This window comes from Tursiops truncatus, chromosome 3 (genome assembly GCF_011762595.2).
Source record: "Tursiops truncatus isolate mTurTru1 chromosome 3, mTurTru1.mat.Y, whole genome shotgun sequence".
NCBI lineage: Eukaryota > Metazoa > Chordata > Mammalia > Artiodactyla > Delphinidae > Tursiops > Tursiops truncatus.
In genome coordinates this window covers 97,520,682-97,536,865 of record NC_047036.1, presented here as the reverse complement: position 1 = coordinate 97,536,865, position 16,184 = coordinate 97,520,682, and the positions used below count along the sequence as shown (strand labels likewise).

Genomic DNA, 16,184 nt, shown 5'->3' with positions numbered 1-16,184 from the left:
GGAAGGAAGGCCATAAATCCAGCCCACACTCAAGTAGGAGGGAGAGATTAAACTCCACCTCCTGGAGAGGGGAGAGTTTATGTTTATTACTTGGAATTCTTCTATGAGGAAGATTTGTCACTTCTCTCCCATTTATTTATTCAATCGTTTATTTATATCAGTCTAGACTCTGTATTTATTTTATACTTTGGGTTATAATCCAAATACTGTTATTTTGTTGCTCAAGTTGTTCCATTGGGTGCTCTTTAAAATTGGCTTCTGGGGCTTCCCTGGTGGCGCAGTGGTTGAGAGTCCGCCTGCCGATGCAGGGGACACGGGTTCGTGCCCCGGTCCGGGAGGATCCCACATGCCGCAGAGCGGCTGGGCCAGTGAGCCATGGCCGCTGAGCCTGCGCGTCCGGAGCCTGTGCTCCGCAATGGGAGAGGCCACAACAGTGAGAGGCCCGCGTACCGCAAAAAAAAAAAAAAAAAAAAAAAAAATTGGCTTCTGTGTCCCTTTGATATGCCCTATTGTTTTTTTTTTTTTTTGAGCACTTCCTTGCTTTTGGGGCATAAATATCTAGGCAGTTACCTTCAAGTTGACATACTACAAAATGTAATTACTAGTGAAATAAAAAGTTTGTCAGAATAAATGAATTCAATTTAGTTAAACACAAATTTACATTTTTCATAATCTTTATTATTTAGAATAATGTTATCCTTTTTGATCAGTAAACATGTAAATACACCCAAATAGAATAAAAATATACACTTGTATTATATTTAATACTGATAAGTCAGAGAAACTGTACCTCTTTTTATTAAACTGTGGTCTGTAGTAAAAGACTTGTGAAAATTATACATAATGCTGTGAATCAGATGTTCATCAAAAGGTTTTAAAAGCGTGTTTATCTAATTAGAATCTACATTTTAATTAATTATTTAATTACAGGAAAACAAGGTGTTGCGGACAGTTCCTCTGCTAGCAGCATGTCTCCCCCAAGATAAGTGTAAAGTCAAGATTGGTCGTCGCTTCAGTGAGGAAAGGTAAATTAACTTTTAGGGCAATTTAAATGAATTCTTTTTTTACTTTAAAAATGGTTTCCTTCAAGTTACCTATTAGACCTAGAACGTGGTACATTGGAAATGGTTAAAAAATTTAATTTCTGCCTTCTCTCTCAAAATAATACAAGATAAGCAAAACATAAACATAAACAAAAACAGACCAAAACGGAATAAACAAATTATAGCATTATCTAAATTCCATGGTATGTATGTTGAGCCTAAAAGGCATGTATATTTCCTGTTTATTTCATTTTTGTTAAGATATTTTATTTCAAGATGTTGGTGTACTTGTATTAGATTTAGTTAATGTTTTTCTTTCTTTTTCTTTTACAATTATATATGATATACATTTATATAAACATATATTCATTTCTAGCCCATGAAGGCTTTCCTAAGGTACATTGACTAGAACTATATTTAGTGTTCCAGTTATAGGCACATCCATATTTTAAAAAAATGATAGATTGCCTTCTCTTGTTGTGTTTAAAATATTTTTTTTGATGAGGCCCAGTATGTGCAGCAGTTTGTTAGTTGATATCTTCACAGACAGTTCTGTAATATTCTTGGATCTTATTTTACACTGTATTACAGAACCCATTATTATAAATATATATAATATACTGTATGTATATTGAAATTTTTCTACAAGTTGTTTCTTACCTTTGAAGCATATTTGTTGCTTTTCTACCTATTCAGAGCCTTCACAAATTACTTAGATCCTATCTACACAGTTAAATATATTTTTAGATTTCTTTTTCAGTTCACTTATGAAAATGCTAAGTAAGACTAGTGGCAGCACCAAGCCCAAGGAATTGACCAAACTTTTTCCTTCCTTTATTATTTTAGCTTTGTATTATGAAAACATCATGTTAGAACTTTATAAAATCATTTTTTTCCTTTCTCTGAAACTATTGGTTAGGCATTCTTTTCTCATACAGATTTTTCTTTTGCACAGTTTGCATTGCCTTGTCCCCCAGAGGTGAGCTTTGCTCTGGGCTTGGTGCTGCTGTTGCAGATTCTGCCATTTTGTTGGGAGTGGAAGCACCATCCAGAGCCCTTCACATGGGGAGCAACCACATAATTTACACTGTGACACTTCTTTCACACAGAGGCTCTTTATAATGATAGTTTCTTTATAATTCTTGGATAGATGTGGATATATAATCTGCCAGCTTGGATCTTGGTTATTTTATTGCAAAAATGGTGAGCATCTATGGTGGTAGAAGTGGAAACCATCTGGGTCATCCCTGACATTTGGCTATGTAACCCTTCCACAGATGTGCGTGGGGATGAGAAACTTGATATTTTTCTAAATAGCCTATCCCATTTTGAGCCTATGATATTAAGCTCAGTATTATTATTTTTTTAAATTTTTATTTATTTTTTTGCGGTACTCGGGCCTCTCACTGCTGTGGCCTCTCCCGTTGCGGAGCACAGGCTCCCGACGTGCAGGCTCAGTGGCCATGGCTCACGGGCCTAGCCGCTCCACGACATGTGGGATCTTCCCCGACTGGGGCACGAACCCGTGTCCCCTGCATCGGCAGGCGGACTCTCAGCCACTGCGCCACCAGGGAAGCCCTAAGCTCAGTATTTTTGATGGTACCAAATATAGTGCTTACTCAGTAAATTATTATTCACGTATGGATTTTAAACTAAAGCTGACTAAGATTATTGATTTAATATTAATCTGGTAATTGAATGATTTACTTATTTATTTTTATAAATTTATTTTATTTATTTATTTATTTTTGGCTGCATTTGGGTCTTTGTTGCTGCGTGCGGGCTTTCTCTAGTTGTGGCGAGTGGGGGCTACTCTTTGTTGAGGTGCACAGGCTTCTCACTGCAGTGGCTTCTCTTGTTGTGGAGCATAGGCTCTAGGCGTGAGGGCTTCAGTAGTTGTGGCACGTGGACTCAGTAGTTGTGGCTCACGGGCTCTAGAGCGCAGGCTCAGTAGTTGTGGCGCACGGGCTTAGTTCTCCACAGCATGTGGGATCTTCCCTGACCAGGGCTCGAACCCATGTCCCCTGCAGTGGCAGGTGGATTCTTAACCACTGCACCACCAGGGAAGTCCTGAATGATTGATTTAGTTTTTTGTTAGAGTATGTGATGTAACCATGGGGGAATGATTAAGAGACTTATTACTTTTAGTATCCTTTGTAAATGGAATTTAAAAATACTTATTTTCAGTTTTTTGCCACTAGTGTATAAGAAAACAGTTGGGCTTTGTATATTAACCCTGTATACTATGACTTTCTAAATGTATTTGTTAGTTGTAGAAATTGTTTTGTAGATTCCCTAGAACTTTCAATGTAAGTAGGATTATCTGCAGATAGGGTCATTTATATTTCTTCCTTTCTGATGTTTATGCCTTTTATTTCTTTTTCTTGCCTTATTGTAGTAACTGGGACCTTCAGTACAATGTGTATTATGAGTGGCAAAAGCCCCTATCTTTACCTTGATACCAATCTAAAAGGACGTTGTTAGAGCTGGTATTGGCTGTATATTTTTGTAGATGCTACTTATTATTATAGTTTGAAGATTATACCATTTATTGTCTTTAATTGACTTTTAACTTGTCTCCTTCCCCCTCAAGTTTGTTTTGTTGCTTGCAGACAGAGGCTGTGTCATTCTTTATTACATCTCTAGTGACAAAATGCTTTGACATGTATTTTTGAATGAAGTTCAATAAGAATAATAAAACTCCACACCCCCGCCAGGCTAATAAAGACTTTTATTTTAAACTTTTAGAGATCCTGAACTTTCAAGTGTTTGTCGGAAGTCTGATACATTAATATTATATCCAGGGGCTGAAGCTGCTAATTTGGAAGAATTTATATTAGATTCTCCTATTTATCCTTCCACAATCATCATCATCGATGGTACATGGAGCCAGGCTAAGGACATTTTCTACAAGAATTCCTTGTTCCGACTGCCTAAACAGGTAAACTAGTATTTTAACATAGAGTAAATACAAATGTATAGTTATACATGTATATATTTTCTGTGAGAGGACACACATATGCGTTTATATATGAATTTGATGGTGTTTAGATATGCAAATGTTATGTACAGAGGTATGTATATGCTTGTGTGTATGTTTTATATGTAAGCAGAAAATTTCAAATTTGTCCTTCTTTGTCAGTTCCTACCATCAGATTTCACCATAGTTTAGGCATTTAGCTGTAATAAAAGTTTCTCAGACATTTAATCAGAGCAGTGTAAGGATTGTTTATTTCTATGTGTATTAATGTTTTTGTTAAGAAGTGTTATGTTTAAATATTTTTGGAATACTAAATTACTTTGTTCTTATTAGGCATGACTGAGTTTTTATGAAATTTTTTTTTTGTCATTCATGATTATAATCATATGGTTTATCCTTCAATTTGTTGATGTAATTGATGATGATACATTTCCTAATGTGGGACTGTTCTTGTATTATTAGAATGAACTCTACTGGGTCATATTGTACTACCCTTTTGATATATTACAGAAGCTTATATTTTATTTAATGGCTTTAAATTATAATTTGTATATCTTATGTACTTTTATTATAATATTTGGGTACTAAGATAATGGTAACTTCACCAAATAAATAGGAGAGATTTTAATATTTTTCTGTGACTTGGAATAGTTTAAATAATAGTTAACCTAACTTCATTTAGGTGAACTTGAGGTGCTGCCATTTTGTTGTATATGTACAGGACGGTGGGCTGGGAAGCCTTTGTCACGAACCTATAGTACCTATTTCAACTTCCCCCAAATGACTCCGTCCCTGAATTTGTTTTCCTTGGGGGAGGGGGGGATGGATTGTACCATGAATAAGAAGTATTAATTTTTTTAAAGACAAATTGACTTTGAAGATATAAAAAGTTCACTGCAAGAAATAAAAATTGTGAATGAAGAAAAAAAAAATAGTTTTGCTCCTTAAAAATTACATGGAGCTCTATGGTGAAGCCACCTGATACTGGTCTCTTTAAAATGGTAACTTTAAAACCCTTCTTTCAAACTCTTTCATGAAAATTATTCAAGCTTTCTACTTCTATTTGCTTCATTTTTTAATAGTTTATCTTTTCTAGGGAATTATTCCTTTCCCTTGGGTTAACAGATTATTTGCCATATACCTATATATTCTTAAGTACTTATTTTAATTTCTTCTGGATGTTTCCCTTTTTTTTTCTAATCATAAACACACACACACACACACACACACACACACACACACACACTTTTCTCCCCCATGAACAGACTCAAGAGGGATTTCCTTGTTTATTGAGCTTTTAGAAGTATTAGCCTTTAGATTGTTTTAATGGCTATTAAACTTTATTCTTACTTCATCAATTTGAACTTTTAGCTTGATCAATTTATTTTACCTTTTTCAGCTAAATTATTTTTTCTGATTGTAAGATTTGTGCTATAAGTACTATGTTTCTTTATTAAGATTAGTGAGTTTCTTCTTTAATAATAAAAGAAAAGAAGACTGTAATGTTTCTTCTTAGTATAATTGTCATTGTATCCTATAGTTTTGGATTGATGTGTTTTTGTATCTATACCATTGATATAATTTGTAATTTGTTTTGATTTCTTTCTACCCATGGATTATCAGAGTTCTTAATTCTCAAGTGTTATAACATTTTTGTAGCTATTTTTATTTTTATTTTGTTGGATCATGATAAAATAACATTGCCAACAATATTGTGAATAATTTTATGATTTTTATCAGGGTAAGTACATGGCAAATTTTTGTGCATGTTCTATGAATATAAAAAATTTACCTTTTCTATTTAACAATGAAAGTGTTTACATTTTTTTAGTTTGTTATTGTGGTTTTACTTTATGCTGTTATTTTTGGCATGCCCGGGCTATTTTATATTGAAAAAGGTATATGGAAAGCTTCTATTTGTGTGCTTTTAATGAAGTTATTCCTACATTTTCTTCTTTTTTTTTTTTTTTTTTTTTTTGGTACGTGGGCCTCTCACTGTTGTGGCCTCTCCCGCTGCGGAGCACAGGCTCTGGACGCGCAGGCCCAGCGGCCATGGCTCACGGGCCCAGCCGCTCCGCGGCACGCGGGATCCTCCCGGACCGGGGCACGAACCCGCGTCCCCTGCAGCGGCAGGCGGACTCTCAACCACTGCGCCACCAGGGAAGCCCCATTTTCTTCTTTTTAAATTTATTTTATTTATTTATGTTTGGCTGTGTTGGGTCTTTGTTGCTGCACACAGGCTTTCTCTAATTGTGGTGAGCGGGGGGTACTCTTTGTTGCAGTGTGCAGGCTTCTCATTGCAGTGGCTTCTCTCCGTGGCATGCGGGATCCTCCCGGACCGGGGCACGAACCCGCGTCCCCTGCGTCGGCAGGCGGACTCCCAACCGCTGCGCCACCAGGGAAGCCCCTTAGAAACATTCTTGCAAGAACGGCCTTTGGCATCTGAGAATGTGAATGGTAAACAGTTTGCTGCACAGATATAAACTTTCCCTAAAGGATGAGTGGCTCACTGTTGTACAAACAATGTGGTGTACAATGAATACTTGCTTTTCTGTAGGAGTCTAAAATTTTGGTGCGTGCCAGGCAGAGGGTGTCTATGTAACTAATCTCCAGTAAAGACCTTGGGCCCTGTGTCTCTAATGAGCTTCTCTGGTAGGCAGCACTTAACACAGGTTGTCACAGTGTAATGCTGGAGGATTTAAGTGCATCCTCTTCGACCTCACTGGGAGAGGACTCTTGGAAGCTTGAGCCTGATTTCATTTGGACATGTGTCTTTTCCCTTTGGTAATTTTGCTTTGTGTTCTTTTGCTGTAATAAGTCTTAGTCATACGTTGAACTAGATGCTGAGTTCTGTGAGTCCTAGTGAATCACTAGACCTGTGAGTAGTCTTGGGAACCCATGACAAACTGCGTAACAAAATTCTGCAAAACATAGTATCTTAAAACAGCCATATTATTGTATCTCACGATTTTGTTGGTCAAGAATTCAGTTTGACTTGTTGTCAGAGGTCACTTGGTGATTTTCATCTAATAGTTGGTTTGGTCTGGTGGGTCCAAGAGCTTTCTCCATGAATCTGGCACTTTGGCAGCGATGGATGGAAGGCTGTGCTCAGCTGGGACTGTTGACTGGACTGCCTACATACGGCCTCTCCTGTATTACAGCCCTAAAATGCCAATTAAGAATCAGACTATCCTGAATAGACCGATCATTTATTTATTTTATACTGCTGAAATAGCTTATATTATTATTTTTAGCTGGAATAATTGGAGTTCTGAATTCCCTGTATTACCACATATTTTGTAATGTGTGGTTATTAATTCCTTTTGTTTTCCCCAAACTACCTTCCCTTTGAGTGTTAAGGGATATCTTTTTGTTCTGCTGAATAATTCTGTGTTCATGTTATCTGTACTCTTTGTGATTTTATTAACATGTAACATCTTCTTTTGGCTTTCATATTTCTAAGAAGAGAATGTTTTTATTATATCCTCTTTAGAGAGTGACTATTCTAGTTATTTTTATCTTAACCGTGTCCAGGTTCATTTTTTCATTTGAAAATGAAAAATCTGACCTATATGCAATATGATAGGCTGAGATGCACCATATATATTTTTTTCCTTCAGAAGAACCATGGAGGCATGAGTTCCCTTTGCAGAAAATATTATTACTTTTTATGGCTAGAAATTATTCTTACTTAAGTGGAAAATTTTCAAACCTGTGATTAGAAATATTTCTTTTTTACTCACCAGTTTGTAGTTCCTTGAGAGCCCTTGGAGCCTTTTTTTAAATGAATATCATGAAAAATTCTTGAAATCTTTCAGCGGCTTTTACAAATTTTAGCTCATAGTTTGATAGCTTCACATTTGAGTTCCTTCAGGACTCCTGAGTGAATGTTATTCAATCCTAATTTATTTGTATTCAGCAATCATGTTTATTTTTTGGTATTAACAATAAATGACATCTCTGTTGGATAATATTTCATGTTAGAAAATTTTAGCATGCATTATATAATTTCATTCTTTAAGCAAATTGTTAGATGTTTTGAGTAAGTATTTTTTAAAAATTGAATCATAATGTTTTATAGTAGCAGTTAATTTGGCATTCTGTATATGCTATGGATTGTAATAGTTCATATTTGTGAATATTATGTGGCTCTCATTTTAAGAAGTTGTCTCTTTTCATAGCTTACTCCAATTATTTACAATACTATTTTTTTCTGTTTTTGAGATTTAAATAAAAATAATCTCTAAATTAGAATGATAGACTTAGAAGGAAGCTCAAAACTCTGGGTACTAGGGACACAAGAGGTTTTTCATTATCCTCCTTGTAATTATTTTGAAAATTTTCTACATTGAGCAGGAAATTTCAAAGAGGAAAATAAAAATTGCTTGAAATCCTACTATCCATAAATAATCATAGTTAGCATTTTGGTCATTTCCTTTCTTCTGCATCTTCCTGTGGATTTGAATAGTATTGTTAATTATCTCACTTCATAGATGAGAAACCTGAGGCTTAGAGTGATTTTTTAAGTTTGAAAATAGAAGAACTAGAGTGAGAATGGAGATCTTACGACTCCAAATCCCACTGCTCATGGGCATCTGTTCAGTTTTAGGGGCACCACACTACCATCCTGAGTCCTGGTGTTTAGATGATTGTTGTTGTTGTTAATGTTGATCAAGGCAGGCAGGACATTATGCAGTCCACTTGCATCAGGGATGTTCTGAGATTGATATTTGGATACCTGAGGTGAACCCTGGACACTCATGATCACAGTGAGTCTCCCCTCTGCTTTAGTGCACTTAGAGTGCTCAGTTAGGTGATTGAATTTCAGCCTTGATTTCTGACTTATCATTCCATTTCCCCCAGTGGGACTGAACTCTGCCTTAAATCCCCACCTCCCTAGTTCTTGCTCCTAGAAACTGGACCACAGAAGCTCCACCCACTGACTGGAATCTTGTTCCAAAGATAGGATCATGGTGGTACCATCCACCTGACTCTTCTCACCTTGTCTCACTCACAAGTTAGAGTGCTTTTGGCTATTTGACCACCATTTCAGTGTCACTAAAGATATGGATGTTTGCACTGTTGGTCACTCTCTTTAGGGGGGCAGCCCTACAGTGTGGACTCACTCATATCTACTTTCTTCCTTTTTCTCACTAGCATATATATATTGAAGTTGAAATAGTAGGGACTTTCAGGTTTTTTCCATCAGGGTATACTACTTCCTTAGGATAATCCTAAACTATTAATTAGATATTGAATCTCTGCACTTACCATGTTTTCGTGTATATATATATATATATATATATATATATATATATATATATATATATATATATATATATCTTCTGAACTATTCCCAGTAAAATGAACTTGAGAATTTAGAATCCCTTTAAAGTAATAATTTTCAATCTAAAGTTTACGGGAGTGGTTAAAGACTGAGGTATATACATTTGTGAGTCATTTCCACTTAGGTGGCAAGTGAAACCAGGTTATGGATGATATTATCTAGAATGAGAATATGGAGTTAAAAACAAGTATTTAAGATTGGACCTTGAGAAACTTGAGTATTTAATAACCAGGAGAGAAGGTTGAAACCACAAAGGAGACAAAGAATGTGTAGCCAGATGGGTAGAAAGAAAACTAAAGGAATGTGGTGTCTTGAGAACAAAGGAAGAAGAGTGTTAGCAAAGTTGAATGCTCCTGAGAGATCAGTTAAGTGAGTACTGAGAAGTATCCTTTAGTTTTAGTGACATGACGGTTATTGTTTATTTTAGTCAGAGTGTTACAGTGGAGTGATAGGATGGAAACCAGGCAGTCAGGCTTAAGTGGCAAGTAGAGGTGAAGAAATGGATCCAGTTGGTATAGAAAACTATCTTCTTAGTTTGGTAAGAAGAGAAGTGAGGTAGAAACAAGAGAATTGTGAAGTTGGTGGAAGATGTTTTCATTTATTATATATTTCAAGTAGGGGAGACTTAAGTATAATTAAAAAACAGTGGGAAGGATTTAGTTGAGAGGGAGAGGTCAAGTGTGTCACAGAAAGAAAGGATGTTTAATAGTATATTATGTTTCTGAGGAAGCAAAAAGGCTGCATAAAGCTGCTTTGAATGATCTTTTACAAGTCTTTTTGTGTTGCATGCTTTTATTTCTCTTCAGTAAATACCTAGGAGTGGAATTCCTGTGTCTTTTGTTTAACTTTATAAGGAATGGCCAGTTATCCATTTTACTTCCTCATCAGCATTGTATGAGAGTTTCAGTTGTTCCACATTCTTGCCAACGCTTGTTAGTGTTTTCAATTTTAGCTAATCTAAGGGCAGAGTAGTGGTATCTCATTGTGGTTTTGATTTGCATTTTCCTGGTGATTAATGATGTTGAGCATCTTTGCATGTTTTTATTTGATCATCATATTTTTTATTTAGTGAAGTGTCCTTTCCTATTTTGGGGGGATTGATTGTTTTATTATTGAATTACAGGAGTTTTAAATATATTCTGCAGAATAGTTCTTTCTCAGACATATGTGTAGCAGATATTTTGTTCTGATCTATGTTTTGCCTTTGCATTTCTTAATGTTGATTTTGAAGAGCAGAAGCTTTTAATTTCAATCAAATCCAGTTTATCAGTTTTTAAAAAATGGTTTGTATATTTTATATCCTAAGAAATATTTGTCTACCCACAGGTTACAAAGATTTTCTCCTACTTTTTCTTTTAGAAGTCATATATTTTTATTTGAGTGATACATTTTTAGCTGATATTTTTGATTTAAGTTAATTTTTTGTGTGTGGTGTGAAGAAAGTAAAATTTCATTAAAAAGATATGGCTATGTAGTTGTTCCAGTACCTTTTGTGGGTAAGATTTGTCATTCCTCTAATGAATTACTGTGATTCATTTGTTGAAAATACCTTGACCATCTATGGTTCTGTTTCTGTTCCACTTATGTATGTGTTTATCTTTAATGTCAATACCATTCTGCCTTGATTATTGTAGCTTTGTGGTAAGTCTTAAAATCACATAGTGTAAGCCAACCAACTCTATTCTTTTCCTTTTTTAAATTTTTTTTGTGAAAATTGTTTTGGATTTCCTTTGCATTTCTGTATACCTTTTAGCATCTGTTTTTTATTTTCCAATATAAAATAAGTGGGAGTGGGATTGTATTGAATCCCAAGTGAGGATGGGTAGAAAAAGTGAAATGACCTTTTCCAATCAGATTTACATTTTAGAAAGGTCACTCTTCTGACAGAGTGCAGGAGTGCATTAAAAGAGAGTAGGATTGGAGACAGAACAACTTATAGTCCAGGTGATAGATGGTGAAGACTAGAAGAAAGACATTGGTGCAAGTACATACTTTTGAAACCTCTATCAGTTTTCTATTGCTGCCCTAACAAATTACCATGAATTTAGTGGCTTACAACAACACAAATTTATTATTTTATAGTTCTGAAGATCAGAAGTCTGGTACAGTTCCTGGACTAAAATCAAGGTGTTGATCTCCTATGTTTTTTTCTCCTGTGTTGCTTTCTGGAGGACCTTGGGGAAAATCTGTTTCCTGCTCCTTTGGGTTGTTGGAAGGATTCCATTCCTGTGCTTGTATGTCTGAGATCCCTGATTTTTTGATGGCTGTTGGCCAAACGCTGTTCCTAGCTTCTGGAGGCTGTCCACCTTCCTTGGTTAGTGGTACTCATCATCCATGTTCAAATCCAGCAATAGCAGGTTGAGATCCTCTCATGCATCCTTTTTTTCTTCTTCTTCTTCTTTTTTTCCCTTCAGTCCTATCTCTCTGACCAGCTGGGAAAGGTTCTCTGATTTTAGAGGCTCATGTGATTAGATTGGACCCACCCATATAATTCAAGAGAGTCTTCCTATATCAAGATCTGTAATTTAGTTACATCTACAAAAATGAAAACTGTATAAAAACTATACTCAGAAGTCTCACTCTTTTTCATATCCCTTCTTCCTTGTTTCCACATATTCTCCATGGGTAATAACTTTTACTAACTTCTTGTTTATTCTTATAGCATTTTTCAAGAAGCAAGCAGATATATACATATATTCATAGTCTCATTTCTATGTTTTTTACACAAAACTCTCTTACTATACATATTCTTTTGCATGTTTTTTAACTTAACACCATTATCGTTGAAATCACTCCATATCAGTTTATAGAGATCTTCCTTATTCTTTTGCTTATAGTACCTGTACTATAGTACCTGTACTCCTTATATCCTTTAAATAGATGAACTATGCTTTATTCATCCAGTTTCCATAGAAAGGCATAGATTATTTCCAGTGTTTACTCTGACAAATAATGTTGTATATATGTTGTTTCATGATTGTGTAGGTGCTTCTTTGGGGTAAATTCCTCGACATGGGATTGGTAGATCAGAGGATAAATACTTATGTAGTTTTATAAATATTATCAAATTCCTTTCCAACTATTTTCTCTCATTTTACGTACCTATCAGTAATGTTTGAGAGTGCCTGCTTCCGAACAGCCTTTTCAACAAATTTGTTGTCAGGCTTTTGAATTTTGTCAATTGGATAGGTGAGAAATGGTATCTCATTATAGTTTTAAAAAACTAACTTTACTGAGGTATAATTTATAGGAAGTAAAATGAATTTATTTAAAATATACAGTTGATGATTTTTGACAAATGCATAATCATGTAACCACCACAACAATCAAGATGTAGAATGTTTCCATCATCCCTTAGAGGTTCCTTGTCCTTTTTGTGCTCAATTTCTCCATCCTTCATCCCAGCCCCAGACAATCACTGATATGAATTCTGTCTCAATAGATTCCCCGCCCCCTGCCTTTTGGAATTTTAAATAAATGTAATCGTATAGTATGTACTGTTTTATGTCTGATGTCTTTTGATTAGCAAAATGCTCTTGAGAGTCATCCATGTAAGCATGTGCATAATTTATTCATTTTTTTTACTCAGTGATATTTCATTGTATGGGTAATTGTTTATCTGTTTACTTATTGATAGATATTTGGGTCCTTTCCAGTCTTTACTATTATTAATAAAACTGCTGTGAAAATTCTTATACAGGTTTTTGTGTGGACATATATTTTCATTTCTCTTGGGTAGATACCTGGGAGTGAAATTGCCAGTAAGTGTATGTTTTACATTATAGGAAGCTATCAAACTGTTTTCTAAATATATATCATTTTATATTCCCACCAATAGTGTTTGAGAGCCAGTTGCTTCACATCCTTTATAACATTTGGTATAGCCTATGTTTTTAGTTTTAGCCACTCTAATGGATGACTAGTGGTATGTAACTATGGTTTTAGTTTGACTGTTGACCATTTATGTATCTTCTTATTATTAAGTTATCTTTTTATGAATGAGTTGTAAATATTCTGGATATCAGTATATTGTCAGATATATGCAGTGGATTTTCTTCCACATTGTGGTTTATCTCTTCATTTTCTAAATAATGCCTTTCACAGAGCAGAAGTTTATAATTTTGATGAAGTCCAACTTATAATTTTTTTCTTCTGTGTTTCATGTTTTTCATATCCTAAGAAATTACCTCCCTCCAAATCACAACTATTTCTTTTATGCTTTCTTCTAGAACATTTGTAGCTTTTTTAAAAAAATTATTTATTTTATTTTTTATTTTATTTTTGGCTGCAATGGATCTTTGTTGCTGTGTGTGGGTTTTCTCTAGTTGCAGTGAGCGGGGGCTACTCTTTGTTGTGGTGTGCGGGCTTCTTAACTGTGGTGGCCTCTCTTGTTGCGGAGCATGGGCTCTAGGCACACAGGCTTCAGTAGTTGTGGCTCGTGAGCTCTAGAGCACAGGCTTAGTAGTTGTGGCGCACGGGCTTAGTTGCTCTGCGGCATGTGGGATCTTCCTGGACCAGGGCTCGAACCTGTGTGCCCTGCTTTGGCAGGCAGATTCTTAACCACTGAGCCACTAGGGAAGCCCCATTTGTAGTTTTGCTTTTATGGTGGTCAATTTTGAGTTAATTTTGGTAAGTGTGACTTAAGGGTTGAGGTTTATTTTTTTCCCAGTGACTATCCACCATTTATTGAAAAAATTATCTTTTTTTTTCATTGAATTACTTTAACATCTTTAAAAACATCAATTGAATATGTATGGGTAGATCAATTTCTGGATGCTATATTCAGTTCCATTGATCTGTGCCTTTCCTTATAGTGATAATACTCTGTCCTGAATACTGTAGCTTTCTTTATAGACCACCTTGAAGTCTGGTATTATAATGTCATTCAATTTTGTTCTTTTTAAAAATTGATTTGGCTAATTCTCAGTCATTTGCATTTTCATGTAAATTTTAGAATCTTCTTGTCAGTTTCTGCCAAAATGCCTGCTGTAATTTTGATTTGGATTACCTTAAATCTTTAGATCAGTTTTGAGAAAATTGACATCTTAACACAATTGAGTCTGTCAGTCCATAAACGTGAACATGGTATATCTTTCTATTAATTTTTCTTCCTTAATTTGTTTTAACAAATTTGTGGCTTTCAGCATTTAGGTCTAGCACATATTTTGTTAAATCTATCTCTAAGTGTTTCATGTTTTTTGATGCTATTATACTGACATTATATTTTGTTGATTTAATTTTCTAATTGTTTGTTGTAATATATTGGAATACAGTTCAGTTTTGTATATTGACCTTGTTTTTCGAGACCTTTTAAAATTTGCTTATTATTGGCAGTAGGTTTTTAATAGATTTCTGAGGTTTTTAAAAACTTACGTGATCACATGTAAGTCATTTTTAGATGGTGAGGTGGTAAAAAAGATGATTATGTTGTGGAAATTTTGTTAAAAACTTAGGAGAATACAAAAAATATAAGATTTTCACTTAAGGCACTGTACAGTAGCTCATAGGATGTAAGATCTTTCCCACAATAGCAAAGATCAGTTGATTCAAAATTTGAAAACTTGCATGTACTTTTATTTAGTTTATATGAGTCATGTGATAAAAGAGACACAGTCCAATTAATACTTTGGGTAAAAAATAATTTGGTAAGCTCAAATGTAGGAAGAAGGTGGCTTTGGGTAAGCCACTGCCAGGGTCTCATGATCCAGGGACAACCTCTCCAGGAGAACACACGGCATGCCTCAGGCTGTTGCAATGTCACACGGGTCTCTGCCACCACAGACACACTCCACAATCCAGTTATAGCTACCTGTACTCCTCCCTCCCCCTGGCATAGGTGAGCCAGAGCCCCCTAATCAGCCGTTGCTTTAACCCCATCCTGTCTGGGTGGGAATAGATGCCTGAGGGCGACCTACACCCAGCAGTGGGGCCAAAACCAAAGCTGAAGCCCAGGAGCTTCATGCAGCCTCAGGAGCAGCGGATTAAATCCCCACAATCAACTTGATGTACCCTGCATCTGTGGAATACCTGAATAGAAAATGAATCATCCCAAAATTGAGGCAGTGGACTTTGGGAGCAACTGTAGACTTGGGGTTTGTTGTCTGTGACTGATTTGTTTCTGATTTTGAAGTTTTTCTTAGTATAGTTTTTAGTGCCTGTTATCATTGGTGGATTTGTTTATTGGTTTAGTTGCTCTCCTATTTTTTTATTATTAATTTTTTTAAATTTTAATAATTAAAAAAAAATTTTTTTTTAAAATTTTATTTATTTTCTTCTTTTCTCCCTTTTCATCTGAGCCGTTTGGATGACAGGCTCTTGGTGCTCTGGCCTGGTGTCAGGCATGAGCCTCTGAGGTGGGAGAGGCGAGTTCAGGACATTGGACCACCAGCGACCTCCTGGCCCCATGTAATATCAGTTGGTGAGAGCTCTCCCAGAGATCTCTGTCTCAACACTAAGACCCAGCTCCACCCAATGACCAGCAGACTCCAGTGCTGGATGCCCCATGCCAAACAACTAGCAAGACAGGAACACAACCCCACCCATTAGCAGAGAGGCTGCCTAAAATCATACTAAGTTTACAGAAACCCCAAAACACACCACCAGACGTGGCCCTGCCCACCAGAAAGACAAGATTCAGCCCCACCCACCAGAACACAGGCACCAGTCCCCTCCACCAGGAAGCCTGCACAACCCACTGAACCAACCTTAGCCACTGGGGGCAGATACCAAAAATAATGCGAACTACGAACCAAACACAGTAAGTTAAGCAAAATGAGAGGACAGAGAAACACACAGCAGATGAAGGAGCAAGGCA

General features: G+C 35.9%; 1 protein-coding gene across 2 annotated transcripts in view; it reads left to right on the top strand.

The window, feature by feature from the left end:
* DTWD2 (DTW domain containing 2) overlaps positions 1-16,184 on the top strand; it is a 102,490-nt gene that overhangs the window by 30,884 nt on the left and 55,422 nt on the right. For both annotated transcript variants that reach the window (XR_004525853.2, XM_019940873.3), the window contains exons 3-4: positions 931-1,025; positions 3,792-3,984. Coding sequence is in view for 1 of the 2 variants with exons in the window: in XM_019940873.3 (XP_019796432.1) it covers positions 931-1,025; positions 3,792-3,984 (288 nt within the window). In the remaining variant the exon portion in view is untranslated. The remainder of the gene's footprint in view (positions 1-930; positions 1,026-3,791; positions 3,985-16,184) is intronic.